Source organism: Echinops telfairi, unplaced genomic scaffold (genome assembly GCF_000313985.2).
Source record: "Echinops telfairi isolate 266 unplaced genomic scaffold, ASM31398v2 ScPeMD7_443;HRSCAF=831, whole genome shotgun sequence".
NCBI lineage: Eukaryota > Metazoa > Chordata > Mammalia > Afrosoricida > Tenrecidae > Echinops > Echinops telfairi.
In genome coordinates, this window is record NW_022104341.1 from 85,059,346 (window position 1) to 85,077,134 (window position 17,789).

At 54.1% G+C, this 17,789-nt stretch overlaps 1 protein-coding gene across 2 annotated transcripts in view; it reads right to left on the reverse strand.

Annotated features, from left to right (window-relative positions):
• SZT2 (SZT2 subunit of KICSTOR complex) overlaps positions 1-17,789 on the reverse strand; it is a 58,903-nt gene that overhangs the window by 22,716 nt on the left and 18,398 nt on the right. For both annotated transcript variants that reach the window (XM_045292101.1, XM_045292100.1), the window contains exons 5-34: positions 15,091-15,222; positions 14,271-14,418; positions 13,799-13,905; positions 10,428-10,638; positions 10,048-10,218; positions 9,242-9,476; positions 8,939-9,068; positions 8,064-8,206; positions 7,678-7,830; positions 7,462-7,576; positions 7,062-7,279; positions 6,746-6,961; positions 6,272-6,350; positions 5,985-6,079; positions 5,595-5,763; positions 5,368-5,482; positions 5,150-5,263; positions 4,763-4,933; positions 4,536-4,630; positions 4,201-4,321; positions 3,656-3,820; positions 3,362-3,566; positions 2,967-3,076; positions 2,605-2,851; positions 1,670-1,811; positions 1,474-1,566; positions 1,237-1,315; positions 842-1,135; positions 575-716; positions 303-410 (exon numbers count right to left, since the gene is read on the reverse strand). In XM_045292101.1, coding sequence (XP_045148036.1) covers positions 303-410; positions 575-716; positions 842-1,135; positions 1,237-1,315; positions 1,474-1,566; positions 1,670-1,811; positions 2,605-2,851; positions 2,967-3,076; positions 3,362-3,566; positions 3,656-3,820; positions 4,201-4,321; positions 4,536-4,630; positions 4,763-4,933; positions 5,150-5,263; positions 5,368-5,482; positions 5,595-5,763; positions 5,985-6,079; positions 6,272-6,350; positions 6,746-6,961; positions 7,062-7,279; positions 7,462-7,576; positions 7,678-7,830; positions 8,064-8,206; positions 8,939-9,068; positions 9,242-9,476; positions 10,048-10,218; positions 10,428-10,638; positions 13,799-13,905; positions 14,271-14,418; positions 15,091-15,222 — 4,523 coding nt within the window. The remainder of the gene's footprint in view (positions 1-302; positions 411-574; positions 717-841; positions 1,136-1,236; positions 1,316-1,473; positions 1,567-1,669; positions 1,812-2,604; positions 2,852-2,966; positions 3,077-3,361; positions 3,567-3,655; positions 3,821-4,200; positions 4,322-4,535; positions 4,631-4,762; positions 4,934-5,149; positions 5,264-5,367; positions 5,483-5,594; positions 5,764-5,984; positions 6,080-6,271; positions 6,351-6,745; positions 6,962-7,061; positions 7,280-7,461; positions 7,577-7,677; positions 7,831-8,063; positions 8,207-8,938; positions 9,069-9,241; positions 9,477-10,047; positions 10,219-10,427; positions 10,639-13,798; positions 13,906-14,270; positions 14,419-15,090; positions 15,223-17,789) is intronic.

Consider the following 17,789-nt stretch of genomic DNA (forward strand, 5'->3'; position numbering starts at 1 on the left):
CACACATTAGAATATTCAGCCACCTGAGATCAGAAGGGCAGTAGTTACCCAAGGACCAGCGTTGAGAAGGAGGGAAAGAAGACAGAATGGAAACAGGAGGCACAGGGGAAGTGGGTAAGTGGTGTACACCGTGGGAATCGCAGTCAGTGAGATGAAACCAAATGTGTGTGACTCGTTGAATGTAAACTAACGATCACCCGATTTCTCTCTGTCTCTCTCGCCCTCCCTCTCTGTTTAGATATTTGTTTCCAGAAAACAAAACAGAGGGGAAGCAGGATGCTGAGAAGGATGTGAGGAAGTACCTTTCTTCTCCTGGAGGCGGCAGTGGGGGGCCCAGGCCATCATCTGACCTTAAGGATGATGGCTGCCCAGGGGATCGTGGGAATGAAGCACTGCTTTCAGATGTTGACCTAAATAGGATGAGAGCAAAATTCCAAGGTCGACAGTGACTATTCCCCCAGGGAATCCTTAAGGCCTTCTTGATCTCCAAATGCTGCAGATCTTGCTAATGGTCTCCTCCTCCCAACAAGGCCCAGGCCACCCTTGCAGCCCCCAATCAAACTGGTTGCCATACCGGTGATGCTGAGGGTCTGAGGCTGGGGGAAGTTCCACTTCTAGAGGCAAGGTCAGAACAAAGACATCCAGTGTGACACTGAGGTCCCTCAGTGGAACTCGGCCTCCAGTGGGCAGACCCTCCAGACTGGAAAGCACCTGGCCTGGGAAAGGAAAAAGTTAGGGCTGCCGAGGGCTCTGGGGCAGCCCAGATGCCCTCTTCTGAGATGGATGCAGGCAAGCTGTGCTGGGCCCTTGGACCCTCCCTGGGTATCCCCAAGCCCCTCACCCAGGCAGGTGGGCAAGCTGCCCACGGGCACTGAGCTGTGCTGGCCACGCAGTCGCATGGAGCACGTAAGGTGCAGGAAGAGTGGTGGCAGATCATGTAGGAAGCTCTCTGGCCCAGTGGGTGAGTCACCGCCCAGGATACTGAAGGAGTCTTCATCGGGGTTCACAGTGTCTGCGTCGGACAGCGAGGTGGACTCCAGCCCAGCAAGTCCCAAGTCTGGGTCGCGGCTCTCGCAGTACTCCACCTCCAGCTCTGGGTCACTCTCAGTGACCACACAGCAGGCAGATGTGTCTCCTGGTGATGCATGTCACGTGGTTATTGGGAGGGGTCAGCTGTGGAGCCCAGAGTTGTGGCTTGAAGCAAGTTTTCCCACCTCTACCCCCTGGTCCACATACCTTCTTCTCCTATCAGCTCAGCCTCTGAAAACTCCAGGTCACTGACTTTCTTGTCTACTGTGTCCTGGGGGACCTCATCCTGGTGGGAAAGACAGAGAGAGACAGACAGGGAGAGCCAGCTTAGCTCAAGGCAGGAGAGAGGCCAACGGCAGGCCCCTAGGAACTGGAACCAAGATTCAAGAGAATTCAAGTGGGCTGAAGTCGGGTGTCTGGGATGAGGGCCAGGGAGGCACTTACTTCTCGTCGGCTGGATGGAGGACAATAGAAGAAATAGTGAGGATTGGAGGGCACTGTGCAGAAGTAAAGCTGGCTGATCTCTAGGAACTTCTCCTGTATGGGGGTCCAAAGGAGGCAGTCAGCCAACCAGACTCAGAGCAGGACACCTTTGCCCCGAGAGTTGGGCAGGGCTCCATCCCTCTCCCAAGCCCCCCACCTGGATGAGGCTATGAAGGGTGTCGTGGGCCTGTCCTCTGAGCTGGCAGATGTCCGTTAGAGCAATCTCCGGACCAGGGTCTGCATGGCCAGTGATACGAGTGCTCTGGAACTCGGGCTCGCTGAAGTCCTCAGTCTCGATGCTGAGGGGCCGTAGGGAAGGAGTGGAAGTTAAGAACCACCAAGTTCCTGAGGAGCCTATTTCCTACTGGGGAGCAGCCCACACCAGCAGTCTTCATTGCTGAGCACCCACCATGGAGGTGGCAGAAGCAGGGAGAACCAAACCCCACATCCCAAGTCCAGCACCCACATCTTAACGGCCAGACCCGCCTCTGAAAGAAGGCAGTGTGCCTGGGTGACTCCTGGTTTCCTGACTTGGACTGCTGTGCGTCCCCCGTGAGTGGAGAACACAGGTGGAGACGCAAGGCTGGACTGGAAGAAGGTGCATTCGTTTTGGGGAGCAGGGGTCACTCTAGGGCTCCACAATGGGCTGGAGTCATCAGTGTATCCATCCCTTGGATTCCCATTTCCCCTGGGCCAACACACTGCCAGAGCTGGACAAGCACGATACCTGCCAGCCCTCCAACACGGAGGTGTGGAGCCCCCACCTGAGGTGGGGCTCCAAGGTCAGCACCCAGCTCTTGCCCGTAGGAAACGAATACTGGTGAGGGGTTGGTGCTACGCATGAACATCCTGGGGAATGTGTCTCTATTTATGGCTGGCAACTTGGACCTTACTACCCCCACCTAGCTCAATAGTCCACACCAAACCAGGAGGGGGAGGGCGAGTGGGAGAGAGAAGTCTGGGGGGAGTGCCAAGAAGTCAGGGACAACGCACTACTGCTTGTACCTTTCACAGCTCCTTCCCTGGCTTGGAAGGGGACTGGTTCCAAGAGCTCTGCGTGTGGCTTATACATCATTCAAGTACAGTCCTAACCTGGATTCAGAAGCTAGGACAGCTCGCTCCCGAGGCTCGGGGCACTCCTCGATGCTGCTGCTGAAGGCTCCAGGGCTGAGGGGTCCAGGGCTTGGGGGCGCATGAGGCAAACTCCAGGTGTGGCCACACAGTGTGAGCAGAAAGGGGGTGATGTCCACTTCCTGCAGTAGCTCCTCACAGGCATCCACTGCTATCAGCAAGTCCTGGGAGGTCACGCTCTGTGCCTGCTGCAGGCTCCGGAACAATCCTGACAGAGGTGGAATCCAGGATCGAGTGCTGGAACAGTCTCTTCTAGTCCCCATCCCTGCAATGCCCCCAGTGCTGCTCCTGCCTGGAGCTCCTGCACGGGGCTGTCGGCTCACCTCGGACGTAGCACCGTTGGGCATGCTCCTGCAGTAAGGCACAGTGGTTGGCTGCCTCCTTGTAGCGGGGCTCCAGCCAAGCTGAAGACGAGTGGTCGAGGAAGTGAGTCCTAGGCATGGGAGGAGAAGCAGAAGTGGCCAACTCTCCTAATCCACGGCTCCGACTCATCCTCCACCCACATGCAACTGAATCTGCTACGGACCCTGACCAGATGTGTTCATGGGCCGGCAAGCTCAACAAATCTGCCGACAAACGCTCAGCAGAGTTGACAGGCCAGGCCTGAGAAGCTGACTTCCTGCCATTGACAGTCTGCTCGTACACATTAGTGTGCGCCTGGATTTTGGTTGGGAGCCATGGTTAGAGGTCAACATAGGTCAGCGTTGCGGGCACTTACTGAAAGCTGAGGTCTCGGGGAACCTGAGGAGGCTGTATGCCAACCATTTGCTCCCTCAGTGCTTCCAGGGAACAGCTATAGATGTAGACGGGACACCGGGTCCGAGGTCCATCTGAACCCTCGGTTTGGGAAGCCTGGCGCCCCGTATAAGTCTGAAGGTCCTGCCGGAAGGCTGGGCTCGGCTCTCCTTGATTCTGGGCATTGTCTGTGGGCAAGAGGTGTCATGTGGTCTCAGACCCCCCTAGCTGTTCCCACTCCCACTCCCAATTCACTTAAAAGATTCGACAGCCTTACCGCCAGCTGGGGTGACACTAAGGATGGGAACCTGGGGCCGTGTAGTCTTGACCCCACTCCCCACCATATCTCTGAGGCTGGGAGCCCCACTGCAGTCCCCAAACTTAGGCTTTGTCTCCTCTTGAGAAGGCCCCTCCAAGCCATAGGCAGACAGATGCTGGACATCTAAAGAGAAACAGACATAAAACAGAGTTGTCTAGCAGGCCAGTAAGGGGTTTTCGAGGCTTTGAACCTGAGGAGGGCTGGGACATCCATTAGAAGAAGAACAGCCACAACACTCCTCAGAAGTGAGGGTGGTGAGACTTCATCTTGTCTATACTGGATACGTCATCAGAGGGACAGGGGCGACATGGAGAAGGATATTATGCTTGGTGTAGAGAGACAAGATCAGCAAAGACAGGGAGAGCCTCAATGCAATGGTGTGACACAGTGAGGGCGGCCCACGAGCAAGCAGTGCTTCCCTCTCTTGTCCGCAGGGTCCCTGTGAGGTGGCACCCAACACAACAACTGACGGGCCTTAGTAGGGCAAGGTGCGCCACTGGTACCTGAGAAGGTAGCTGGGAGAAAGGTCAGAAACACGTGCTGCGGGGCCGCAAGTCTTGCGTAGCAGCGCCACTGCACGGGCTGGGCAGGCGTGGGCATCCTGAGGGTCTCGGGAGCCACACTCTGTGAGAGGGAAACAGACACAGGCCATGGGGAAGGGCACACCCAGCCCCCATGCTCTCCTCCACTCGAGCCCAGCCTCAGTGATGGCATGAACGAGCAGGGCAAAGGGAAAGGGAAGGAGGCCCTTGGGAAGGAGGGGACGGAGAGCTGGGCTGTGAATACGAGCATGGAAGGCCAGCAGGAAAAGGGCTCCAGGTCAAGAAGCACAGCTGACCAGGGTGCTAAGAGGCGAGTCTCCAGAAGCCGGGGCACTGCTGGCGACCTGATGCTTCGGGATCCCTTGGTCCCCCATTGATAATCCCTCGGAACCTACGATGCACAGCGGAGGGAGAGATGACAGACAAGGGCAGGGTCAGAAAAGAGGCAGAAACTGCAGTGGGATGGGGACAAGGGGCTGGGTCAGAGGCTGCTTTTAGGGAAGAAGTGGGCATTCAACCTCACCGGAACCATGGCAAGTCCGCCGCAGAACTTCACTCAGCAAGGTGGCCTGGTCAGTGGGGGTCAGCGGGATCTCCCGGTCACTCAGCTCCTGCCCCAGGCAGCTGTGCAGCAGGCACAGCACCATGTCGTTGGCGGGATAGGGCCCCTCGGTGAGAGGGACGCCCTCTGGCTCTGCCCGACATACACTCTGCTCAGCACCGAGAGCCTCCTGCTGCCCACTGCCCCGACTCAGCCCTGGCCAGCAAAGGCTCTCCTGCCACCTCACAGCCCCCTCCAGTTCTGCCACTCACACAGGCACTCGCTGACCCATCTGCCCTGTTCGCCAAATGGCCCCGCTTGCTGGCCCTTCTAGTGTGAGGCGAGCGAGTGATTACCAAGGCAACCCACCTCTGGACAGCAGAAGGAAGAACATCTGGAGTTGCTGGCACTGTGGTAACAAGCCCATGAGGTCAAAGTGGAACGGGATCTCGTACACACAGGCGTCTCCTCCTTGGTCCAATCCTGGGAGGGAGAGGCAGGAAGCTAAGACATGTCCTGAGGCCTGGCGACCTGCCTGGGGCTACCGCCCCCTGCTTCGCCCCAAGGGGCTCCACTTGCCCACTGACCATTAGAAACCTTTGGCTCTGGGGGCAGAGGACTCCATTCCTTGCTCTGGCACAGCTGTATCAAATATTCAAAGCTCAGCATGGAGCCTATGCAGGCAGCATCCCGGGGGTGGAGCTAAGGGGTGAACACCAGAGGTCATGGTCAGGTTCACGGAAGTGCAGGCAGTCACAGACTGAGGGGCCACTCCGTAGGGGAAGGGTGGGTGCAGCAGTGCGCAATCACTCACAGCCTGAGGGATCTCGGGGTAGGTCAAGTCCTGGAGGTGCCTCCAGCTCTCAGGGCCGGGTCCCACACGCCCACACTGTGGCTCCACCCAGACCTCTGTCACCAGATTGAGCTCGGAGTCTCCCTCCAGAGCCTCGACTTCCACGTCATTGTCATCATCTGTTGAGAAACTAGTGGAGGAACGAACGGCTCTGAGCCCGGCGGAGAAGCGAGTGCAATCCCCAAGCTTAGGGCAAGGTGACTCAGCCCATGCAGGAGGGGAAGGAGAGCCACAGGGTGGTCCCATCTGCCTGGGGAAGCAGGAAAGAGCCAGCAACTGTCCCCACTCTCAGGGCAAGATGATCTGAAGATGTCAGGGGCAGACTTCAGGACAAGAGGGGTCAGGACCCACCTGTCTTTGGTGGAGGTGGAGTGCGGGGGGAATAGGATGTACTGGACAACACACGTGTGCTTCTCCTCAGCTGCAGCCTGCCCAGGCGGCTCATTCTGTGGGGTAGATGGGAGGGAGACCATGGGCAAACTCCAGCCTCGCCATGCCCTGGCCCCTCAAGACATCAGTCCCAGGAACAGACCTTGGTGTTGCCGCCACACAGTGCCTCCCCCTCAGCTCTGAGAGGGGCATCTCTGGGGTTCTCAGCGAGCAAGCTGAGGGGAAAGGGGTGTCCGGAGGGCACATACCTGAATCGGAAGCTCTAGGACCATATTGATGATTCCCTCCCCGCTACAGGCGAAGTGGAAGCCCTCAGACAGACGGACTCTGGAGGCCCAAACAGGCCGGGGCAGAGTGGAAGGAGAGACTCATCAGAGTACAGCCTCCCAAGCTCTCTGCTCACACAGCCACCTCCTAGCAGCCAGCTGGCAGCCTAGCCTTCTGGTGGTCTCACGCAAACCACTGGCCCCTCAAAACAGGTTCTATGAGTAGCAGAGGCCAAAACAAACAGATGGGCGGGGGGTAGGGGGGGTGGGGGGTGAGCTGCAGGGGTGGCTGTCGCATGCACTGCTGTCTCAGATAGTCTACACCACCAGCAGCAAACAGACAGGCCCCTGGGAGGGGAAGGAAGTGTCCCGCACAGGCTTTCTGCCAGCATCCAGACCCAGGGATTACTCTCTCCCACCCTGTCCCAAGGTGCCCAGCAGACTCGGGGGCCGTACTCAGTGAGGATGGAGAGCAGCTGGGCGATGGCACTGAGGGGCAGTGCAGGGGCAAGGCCGGAAGGGACACTCCAGACCCAGCGTTGATGGTAGAGGTAGCGGGACAGTGACGCTAGGCTGGAAGAGGCCGAGCGGCCCGACACCAAGGGCAGTGGTCCTGGTGGCTCCAGGGTCAGCAAGAAAGGTGCCCGATAGTCCAAGGGTAGCTTCTCATACCTGGGAAATAGGGGCAACTCATCAGTTCTCTCTGCTCATATCCAGCTAAGCCACGCCCCTCCACATGTCCGCAGGCCCCATCTCTAGCTTCTGTACCAACCTGATGAGCAGCTTGTCCAGTGGCTTGTGCAGAGCCACAAGGCAGGGCCGGTCAGACAACGCCTGCTGCGGTCCCAGCATGGGGGGGGACTTGGAGGGAGAGCTGCCCCCGCCAAAGCCCCCCAGCCCCTTTCGTTTCACCTTGGGCGTTGGCTCCTTGCTTTGAACTCGGTGGGGGAAACGTAACTGCAGGATCTCTTCCCGCAAGTCCGACACAATCTGTGAGGCACATGGGATGGGATCAGGTTCTCCAGCTCTCGTCTCCTGGCATGGTCTGGGAGAAGGGCCCACAGACCAGGTGAGACCTCTCTGAGTTTGCCTTGCTCTGGGAGCTCCTCTCTCTGCTAGACTGGGCCCTGCACGGTCTCCTTGGTCTGGGAGTTCACCAGGGCCCAGCTCACCTTGTGACGAGCCTGTGCTGGTGTGCCGATGGGGAAGCCCAGGCGAAGAACCATGCACGGGGCCTTGGAAATGATCCGGACCATGTAGAAGGAAGAAGGGGGCTGGTCTGGGGCACTGGGAAGAAACAGGAGTTCATAAGCATCCCTAGGCTAAGTGGTGCCGGGGGCTGGAGGAAGAAGACCGGGGGCCGAGGAGGGGGTCATCACTTGGCTCACCTGGAAAGCAGCTTCACGTAAGAATAGCCCTCCACGAGCACAAAGCTGCTCCAGTCCCGGAGCAGGGAGGTCAGTGAGGAGTGGGAGATCCTACACTGGATGGTGCTGTAGCGCCCATTGCTGCCCGGGGTGTGCAAGTGCTTGGGGACTGGTCTGCGAAGGGGTAACAGAACGAGGTCAGGCCTCCTGGACCCCCATCATGGGGGACAAGAAGAGGCTGCGAGCTGTCCCCTACAGGCCCTTCTCAAGGAGCAGGAGGACTAGGAAAGGCCAAGGTGGCAGCAGGGGGCTAGCCGCTGCTGGTGACTTCCTGCCTCCCTTTCCCATCATCCCCTGGGCCCTCACCCGGCTCTGCTGTCCCAATGATGGCCCAGGAGAAGACTCACGTATCATGCTCCAGGATCAGCACCAGGCGGTGCATGTGCAGCCAACGCTGCCAGGAATTCGCATCCATGGACAGCACCGGCTTCCAGTAGGCGGCAAACTGGGCGTGGGATGAGTCGGAACCACTGTGCTGCAGGGAGAGCACCTGGAGACAGAGGGAAGGAGGGCCAGGCCTATAGGAGCATGCCCGAAACGTCAGGGCACAACCTCTAAACCGCCAGACACAATTAGGGAGTCAGAGAGGGCCGTGGTTCAAGGCTGAAGGAACCTGCAGCACAGTGTGGGGCAGAGGCAAAACGCTATCTCAATAGGCAGGTGAGATCAGGATGACCGAGTGCCGTGCGGGGACAGACTGTGGAACCCTTCACAGCTCAACCACCTCCGGGCTTGTCTCAATAAGTCTGCTCACTGACGGCAGGACCTGCGATGAGGGCCGTTAGCACGGGTCACCCTGTGTCCAGCTGGGCTGACAGCCATGGGCTGAGTGTGCGTCAAGCACAGGACAAACAGAAGCTCAGCTTCCAGGAAGTCCCCAGGGGCTGCTGAGGAGCAGTGGTTGGCCACAGGTGGGTTGGGTCAGAGGGTACCAAGCAGAGCGGGCGAGCAGGGAGCCTTGCTGTCTGCTGGGATTCCACTTGAAGGCATTCTGCAAGTCTTTCCCTCTGCCGCCTGCCATTGACTGAGGATAGCCACTCTCCACAGACCCCGTTCCCTGGGGACTTGGGCACAGGAAGGAGATGTTCTCAACTCAACTTAGGGTTCTGGGTTGAGGCCTGTGGCTTGGGAGGGAGTAGAAGGTGGTACGGGGCTCCAGACGAGGTGCCAATCCAAGCCCAAGAGGGACAAAGCGGGGACAATGCGTACCAGCACAACTCACCGGGGTAGTGGAGCCGGGAGGGATGTAGAAGAGCGGCACTCCACTCTTGGTACTGTCAGGAAGGGTGAAATGTTCCGGGACGGAGGAGAAGGACTGCAGGTGGGCCAGCATCTGGTCCGTCTGGTTAATGCTAGAGGAAAGGGGTGCAGAGACTCTGGCAGGTACAGACAAGGGGAGCTCCAGTCTGCTTGGGCCTCAGAGAACCATGGATGCCTGTACACCAGCCTGGCCTGCCGAGGAGCTTTCCTCGGCTGTTCCAAACAACAAACGGGGTACTGCTCAGTGAGCGGTCCCCTGGCTCACCTCTGCAATGTATTCCAGAAGCGGCGGATAACGTGGGTGCGGTACAATGAGCGGATGGGCTGTCGTAGAGCACAGGATACATCATGCAGAATGTCATAGCCGCCTTCCATCGTCACTTCCACACGTGTTCCCCGAGGGCCCTCGGGCTCCACGGGCCAGGGGGCCACAGCCACATACTCAATGCGCATGTTGTGTTTCCACAGCAGGACCAGCTTCACCTCCAGCTGGGAGCCTCCTGCCGGGGAGGCAGGAGCACCAGTGAGAAGAAGTATGGGGCTCCGTGCCTGGGCCCAGTCCTATGGGAAAGCTTCCCCTAACCCGTGGAGCTCGCGCTTGGTTCCACAGCTTGTAGACCCAGACATGCCTGACTGCACAAGCAGACGTGGGAAGGACTAGTCTGAAATGAGACCACACTGCCCTCAGCTGACTCACCGGGAACACAGAAGCTGGGAGTGGGAGGCTAAGTGCTAAGGCAGCGGTCCTCAACCCGTGGGTTGCGACCCCTTTGGGGGTCGAACGATCCTTTCACAGGGCCGCTCCATTCTTAACAGTAGCAAACTTACGGTGAAGAAGTAGCAACGAAAATAATTTTATGGTTGGAGGGTCACGACAACATGAGGAACTGATTGCAAGGGTCGCAGCATGAGGAAGGTTGAGAACCACTGTGCTAAGGCACAACTCAACACTGACTTGATTCTCATGGCAAGCAGGGCCTTTCCCTGAGATATTCTCTCCCACATGGACTCTGTGCCTCGACAGGATAAACCTGCTCAACAAATTCTTGGTGACTTCTGAGAGTCATCTACCTTTGGCCAGTGTGACCTCTCGCACACTGTAGCCTTCCCGAAGCCGCACAGACACGGTGCTGACCAGGTCAGCTGGCACCTCCTTCTCAGTGTGCTTCTTCCGGCGCAGGGCCAAGGCAGGGTTGCTGCTGGCAGAGACTAAGTGCTCGTTAAACAGGCGGTGCTGAGAGCCTAGAAGACCAGCAAGGACGCGGAAAGGAGAGGTGGTCGTCAGCCGACAGATCAATGGGAGGAGGGGGTCAGACGGACATCAGGGGATCCTACAGGGTCAGTCACAGTTATACTTTCAGTACCCCAGGTCATTCTCCAGGGCCCGAATGATCTCTAGGGCACATTCTACATTCCCTCCCACCCCACATCCAAGCCATCCTGTCTCTCACCACAGTAGTATTCAGGGTTCAGGGCTTCCCCACTGCGTAGGAAGGAGTAGAGGAGGAATGCCCGGTGGTAGACGGTCAGGCCCAGGTTGCCTGGCTCGGGCTCAGGACAAGTGGACAGGTAGGAGCCAAATGTGGCCATTGCGATGAACTTCATCAATTCCACATTGGGCACGTGGCCGAAACTACAGTCGTAAGAGTAAACTCCTCCCACCTGGAAAAGAGGCGGCACTGGGAGACCAGGGTCTCGGAGCAGAATGAAGGAGAGGGAGAGCTGGGTTAGGTGGCTGGTCCAACCCATTGGACCAGAGGCTGGGTGGGGGTGGGGGGTGGCGTGTTCTCTCGGATGCAGGCCTCGGCTCCGCAGCTATCCTTCCATGAGCTCTTTTGTCCGAAGTTATGCCATTTGGTCACACGGGTCTTCCTCAACACCAAACACCAACTGTTAACTGACTTCTTGTCGCCACGCCGAGAGCCTTCAGCACCCAACAAAGTGTTTCACACGCTTTAGTGTCCATACAAAACACGGAGGGTTTTTATTAAAATGCAGTGTGATCTGGGGTGGGGCGTGGGAGTCTATTTCTAACGAGCTCTCTGTCAATGCTAAGGCTGCTGATCTCGAACCCACTCTTTGATCATCAAGACTGGTTTAGATCGGGATTCAGCAGAGCGCATATGGCCACAGCCCACATAGAGCCTATCACCTATTTCTGTACAGAAGGTTGTACTGGAATAAAGCAGTGCTCGTTGGGTTCTATGGCTGCTCTCCTGATACAATAGGAGGGTTGAGGGGTTGTGAGAGGAGTGTGCGGCGGCGAAGCTTTAATGTTTACAGTTTGGCCCTTTCCAGAAAAAGTCTACAAACTCCTGTATTAAACCATTTACACAACTCCCTGACCGCATGTCTTTAACGCTTATCAACATTAACTTTATCCACCTTCCTTGCTCACTGGCAGGGAACAACAGGCAGTCCCCAGGTTACCCAGTGCGTCTGTAAGTCAGAACAGATGCAAACAGCTCTCAGTTAGCCCTACGTTAGCAAGAGAGGCGCCCTGCTGCAGCAGCAGTGAAGCGCTCGGTTGCTAGTCTTAAGGTCAGCAACTGGAACCGCCCAGCTGCACCATGACCGCAAGGTGTGCTGGGCTGCCTTCCGTGGAGGTCGACGGTGCTGGCAACACTCGGGACATGGTGTCACTGTGCGTCAGAATGGACTTTAGCGGAACGGTTTGGTCTGGCTCAGTGCAAGAAAAGGCTCAGAGCCTTTTCCGGTGACCGAGAAGCTGTGCAGCTGAATGTAAAGGTGACTGAGAAAGAGCAGAATACTTTGCAAAACTATACTACAACAAACTTTTAAACCTAGGAGAAATGGACAAATTTCTAGAAACAGAGCATCTCTAAAGTAACCCTGAACTAGAGTTAAAAAATCTGGACGGACCTATTTAAAAAAGTCATCAGGTCATTAAAAGGCTCTCAAAAAATAAACAAAAAAAATGAAGCCCAGACAGCGTCACTGGCTAATTCTGCCAAGCACTCAGAGAAGAAATGACATCAACTCTATACCACGATGCCTGAGTACAGATAAGAATGGGATTCTCCCAAATTCATTTCAGGTGGCCTTTCCAACAGATGAAGCGATAAAACTCCCTTGCTACATATATGCAAGGGAGCATTGTTCAGACCTAAAGAGAAATCGAGAAATGGATGAACCTTGAAAACATTAGGCTGAATGAACTAAGTCAGTCACAAAAGGTAAGCATACATGATCCTACTTATGTGAAATGTCTAGTAATAAGCAACTATGTCTGGACAAAAATTGATTAGTGATTACCAAGACCAGGGGAGGGAGAAGGGAGAAGGGTTTACTGCTGAAGTGGCTCGGAGTTTCTGTTGGAAGTGATAAAAACAAACAAACAAATAAACAAACAAACAAACCCTTCTGGAAGCAGACGGTGGTGACAGTAGCACCAAACCAAGCCATTGCTTTCAAGTTGATTCTGACTCCAAGCAACTATAGGGTTCTGAGGCTGTAAATCTCTATTGGAGTAGACAGTCTCATCTTCCTCCAGAGGAGCAGCTAGTGGGTCTGAACCCGTGAGTCTGAAGTCAGCATTCAACACTTACCTGACAGGGCCACCAGGGCTCCTTAGTGATGGTACCACAACATGGTAAATGTAAACAACGCCACCGAGTTCCATGTGTGCTTAAAAATGGTTAACATGGCAAACTTTTCTGTTTATATATATACTTCACCACAATAAAGAGCTAAACAAAACAGACAAGCATATGACAGCCAACCCAGCTAGGCCTTTAGGGCTGTCCTCAATACTGCACGGACTCTGGCTCCCCTTCCACGATCCTCGCCTCTGCTTTAGAGAAATGAGGGGGCTTTGGCGGAATTCCTCCACATCGTCACTCCTAGCCTTCCAGTCTTGAAGACAGAAATGATGCTCTCCTGCTCCAAGAGTCTCAGGATCTCTGTGCTTGACCGCACGCCACCCGTCAGTTTAGGAGTGTCACTCCATCAGGCACCCTGTGTCTTTCCTTCATGTTAATCCTACCACCACCACCCCTGCCTGCCACCACTATGTCTTCTTAGTAACATGCTTAGTCTGCAGCTCAGACACACACACAAACAGCTCTTCTCCCACCCCGTACTCCCGCTAGCCACCATCCCCTCCCACACTCCCTACTTGATTTGAGCAGTCAGATTTCTTGTGCCAACACTTGTCTCTGCTTCCCTCTCTTCTCCCTTCTGTCAACTTCCTGCAACCATGTCCCTGATTTCAATGAAGTGGCTCTGGCAATAATTCCCATGACCACGTAATCATCAAGCCCAACACGGCACTTCTTGTTCCTCATTTAGCTGACTTTGTGTGCATCTTACACTGTTAACGACTTCCTTCTTCCTGAACACTGTTCTTCCCTGACAGCAGCATCTACTACCTCTTGTCTGATCTTCATCCTCTGCTGAGGCCTCTTCCCAGGGAAGACCTTTAAACAAGTCATTTCCCAGAGCTTTCCTGGCATCCTCTTGCCCTTAATCCCTCCCCATCTCTCATCTAGTACTCACTCCTGAGAATCAGATCTGCATATCCAATTGCTAACTGTTATGAACTCTAGCCACTTGTCACGTATGCACATGCTTAGTGTTTCAAACCCATCGTTTTACCCAAGGAGGTACATACTTTTATTAAAATCTCCATTTACAAATTAATTCAACCTTGAGGAGAAGTGATTTTGCCAATGTCATGCAATTAATAAGTGGAGCCAGGATTCACACTAAAAAAACCCCAAACCCAAACCCAGTGTCATTAATTCCGACTCAATCAGTCATATCCAACTCTGTGAGATCCCATACTCCCCTCCTTCCTCACCTGTACAAAAGAGCAAGCCACTGTGCCGCTGCGAAGCTGGTTCAGCAGTGTCTCACAGACAGCAACATCGGGAACGCTGGTCACCCCATCAGTGATCACAATGATACCTGGAACAGGACACATCAGACTTGGGACCAGAGACATGGGCCCTGAAGACCTCGATGTCCTCCAATCAACGTTTTATAAATCTCAAATGCTCCTCCCGCCCCCTTCTTGAGGGTTGTATCACAAGCTCCCCACACCTCTCTAATTGGGTCCCTGAGGGTTGCCAGGGCTGCAAGTATTTGAAATGTGCACTAATACAGAATTAGATTTTATAAACAAGGAAATAGATCTTCTTCCTGAGATCCCCTGATCCCCTGGAGCCTTGTATTTTTGTTAATACCCCCCCAACACACACACCCATTCCTTCCGAAATCTTCCCATTTCTCCAACCCTACCGATGCTCCTAGAAGCCTCGCCTTGCACTGACCTGCGCTAGAGTTGGAGGGCAGCAGCTGCAGGGCCAAGATGCCCTGGCGAATCATACTGACCAGCCCAACATCCGCTGTCACCATGGAGACCCCCACCTTTCGGCCTGGGGGCTCTGCTGAGTCTGGAGTCTGGTCTTCTGCCTGGCCCTAAGTTAAAGAAATTACAGTGTGGGACAGATGGCATAGCTGGCCCATCCACTGCCAAGCCAGAATTGCTAGTCCAGGACAGCCCAAGGAGAATCCCGTGAGAAGCCCAAGAAGAGCCCTCCCACCCGCTACGAGGCAGCCGAACCTCAGCTCTCCTTGTACTTGCTCCCTGCTGGCCCAGCTATGGAGCCTTAGAGGGGAAGGGAATCCAGCACCAGAGGGTAATAAAGTAGGGCGGCTTCCCCACCTTTCCCCAATAAGAGCTCCTTTCCATAGTTTTTCATTACCATTATGAAATGTTTTATGTATCCATCTCATCCTATTCTTATCACCAGACACTTGGAACTGCCAGGTGTCTCAGCTACTTGTGGGGTCGCCAAAGGGAATGAGAAGGGGATCCCAGTGCGCCCAAGCAGTTTTACCCCTGACTGAACAAAACACTAAGTAGAGTTCAACGTGACGCCACCCATGATCACTTCTGCAGATCCACGGGGGAAATCTCATTTCCTCCCCACAAGATGGTATGTACTGCAGCCGAGCCCTTCCCCCACAGGAACCTGCTCCATGCCCCTCTGGCACTGCTGTCCTCCTTGCCCTCCGTATCTGGCTTGCTCATTCTCTTTGTCCCTTGGCCTTAGGTGTTTCCCTTTCTAAGAGGTCTCTGCCACCTACCTGGCTCTGGGGATCATACTGCTGCTGTAGCATAGCAGCCACCTTGTCCTCATAGAGGCAGAGCTGCTCATAGACCTGCTGCAGGAATACCTCTCGTTGGGAAGGATCCAGAAGACAGCCTTGTACTAGCACCTAGGAAACACACAGGCCAGACACACAAGATGGTCAGGGAGGCTCCTGGGCATTGCCACTCTGGTCTCTCTTCTCCACCACCCCATCTAGGTGATCCAGACTTGCTAGCCAAGCAGGGTCTGAGGTCTGAGAGCTTCCCAGCTGGTTCTCTCTGTATCAGACATACATTTCACCAAAGCTCTGCCCCGAGACGCCACGACCTGGGGCACCTTTCTCTCTACAGCCATCCACATGAGGGCGCCCTAAGACCGACCAAATGGCGCCATATCGGCCTACAGACAGGCTGGCTGTAAACTGCCCAAAACTCAGCCTGGTGGACCTTTTTGTTCTCCTACTGTGTTCTTTGGGATCCTAAGCACACTGCACACTGAGGCTGCCTGAACTTTCCTGTTCTTTTTAAAGTTCTAAAATGTTCTTCACATGTTCCTTCCTTCCCTTCACCCTCAGCAAATAAATCCCACCTCCTGCTTCATGAGAGAAAGAAAGTCAACAGGTACTACCCTCATTGGAACTGTGGGGGGACTACTTCCTAACCTGTTGAGTTGTCCGCTTCAGCCTCTGAAAGAAGCATTTTCTCTCCTCCCACTCTTTTCCTTTAAAGCTCATCTCTCCATTTAAACGCCGGCCTTTTCTTTTATTACCTTTTCACTCTCACACCACAGCCCTCTCTCCTTCCTTTTCAAACATAAGCAGATTTGTACACCAGACGGGCAGCTCCTTGGGGCCCCTTGGCTCTCCCCCCCCACCCCAGACTCTCCCTACACCCTATCTTGGCTCTCTTCCCCCCCAGACTCTCCCTACACCCTATCTCATGAACCCACTTCTTCCCCCTACCCACTGTGGAACAAGATTCTCCATCTCTCTCAGAATTGACCAGGTCGGACTGTGAGAAGACTAGACTCAGAGTAGTAGGAATTGAAGCTATAGAAAGATGAGAAAGATGGTTATAGCTGTATTGTTTAGAATAGTAAACATTAAGGGAACCTCAAACCAAAAACCAACCCATTGTCAGAGTCAATGAGACTCAGAGTGACCCTAAAGGACAGGGTAGAACTGCCCCTGTGCACTTACAGGGTTGTCACTTTAAAAAAAATCATTTTATTGGGGGCGCGTACTACTCATCACAATCCATCCATCCATCCATCCATCCATTGTGTCAAGCACATTTGTACATTTGTTGCCATCATCATTTTTAAAACATTTGCTTTCTACTTGAGCCCTTGGTATCAGGCCACTTCTTTTCCCTTCCTCCTCCACCCTCCCTCCATCACGAACCCTTGATAATTTATAAATTATTATTTGTTCATGTCTTACACTGACCAATGTTTCCCTTTACCCACTTTTCTACTGTCCATCCCCCTGGAAGGGGGTTATAGGTAGATCATTGTGATTGGTTCCCCCTATCTCCCCCTACCTTCCTCTTCCCCTCCTGGTCTCACTACTCTCATTATTGGTCCTGAGGGGTTATCTGTCCTGGATTCCCCATGTTTCCAGCTCTGATCTATACCCGTGTACATGCTCTGGTCTAGCCAGACTTGCAAGGTAGAATCATGATAGTGGGGGGAGGACACATTTAAGGACTAGAGGAAGTTGCATGTTTCATTGGTGCTATACTGCACCCTGCCTGGCTCCATCTCCTCCCCACTACCCTTCTGTAAGGGGATGGCAGGACTGTAACTCTTTCTAGTAGAAAATCTCTTCTTTCTAGGTGATTTGTGTACAGCTGGCCTTGCGGTTAGCAGCCCAACAGGTAACCACTAAGCCACCCGGGCTCCTTTTAGACAATCCAAGTGTCCAACGATAAGGATTTGTCTAAACATACTATGAGGACAGGCATATGATAAAACATTAAGCAGCCATTAAAAACCAGCTTTCAAAGAATATTTAGTAACAGAAAAAAAAGTCTATCTTTTTTGGTACATGTATACACACACACACATACACATGTACACACATCTACAGAAGGGAACTTTGTGGGAAAATTCTGTTATTTTTTAACTCAATTTTTCCATGAACTTTTGAACCTCCTTGAATACATACACACACACACAGCCAAAAACTGTGTATGAATGAATCTGGTGTTTCTTCCTTTTTGGACAGTAGAACAGTAATAAGGGAGGGCACACACATGCTCCAAAGACCGGAAACAAAGTCCATAAAATGTTCCCAGTGGTGCATTGTGAGTGCATTTCGTGTAAGTATTTTAAAAATCTTCTTCCAACGACCCTGTGGTACAAACGTGATCAGCCCTTTACAGAGCAGCAGGAAACCCCTCCTGTGGGGCTACAGAGAAACTGAGGGCGCCAACTCGGGGCAGCTAGCGGACAGGCAGCCCTCGCTGCTTGCTCTCGCCCTGCTGCCCCTTCATCCCACACAGACTTTATCCCTCAACCACCTTCCACGCTGACAGCAAACAAGATCTTCCTACTGTACAAATCAGACTGCGTTATTGCCTATTGGAAGCCAATGGTTCTCTACAACCTGCGGCTAGTAATTTTAATAGCTAACATTTTTTTTCTCTGCGACAGGTACCAAGTCCTAGATACACACTAAGTCAATCACACATA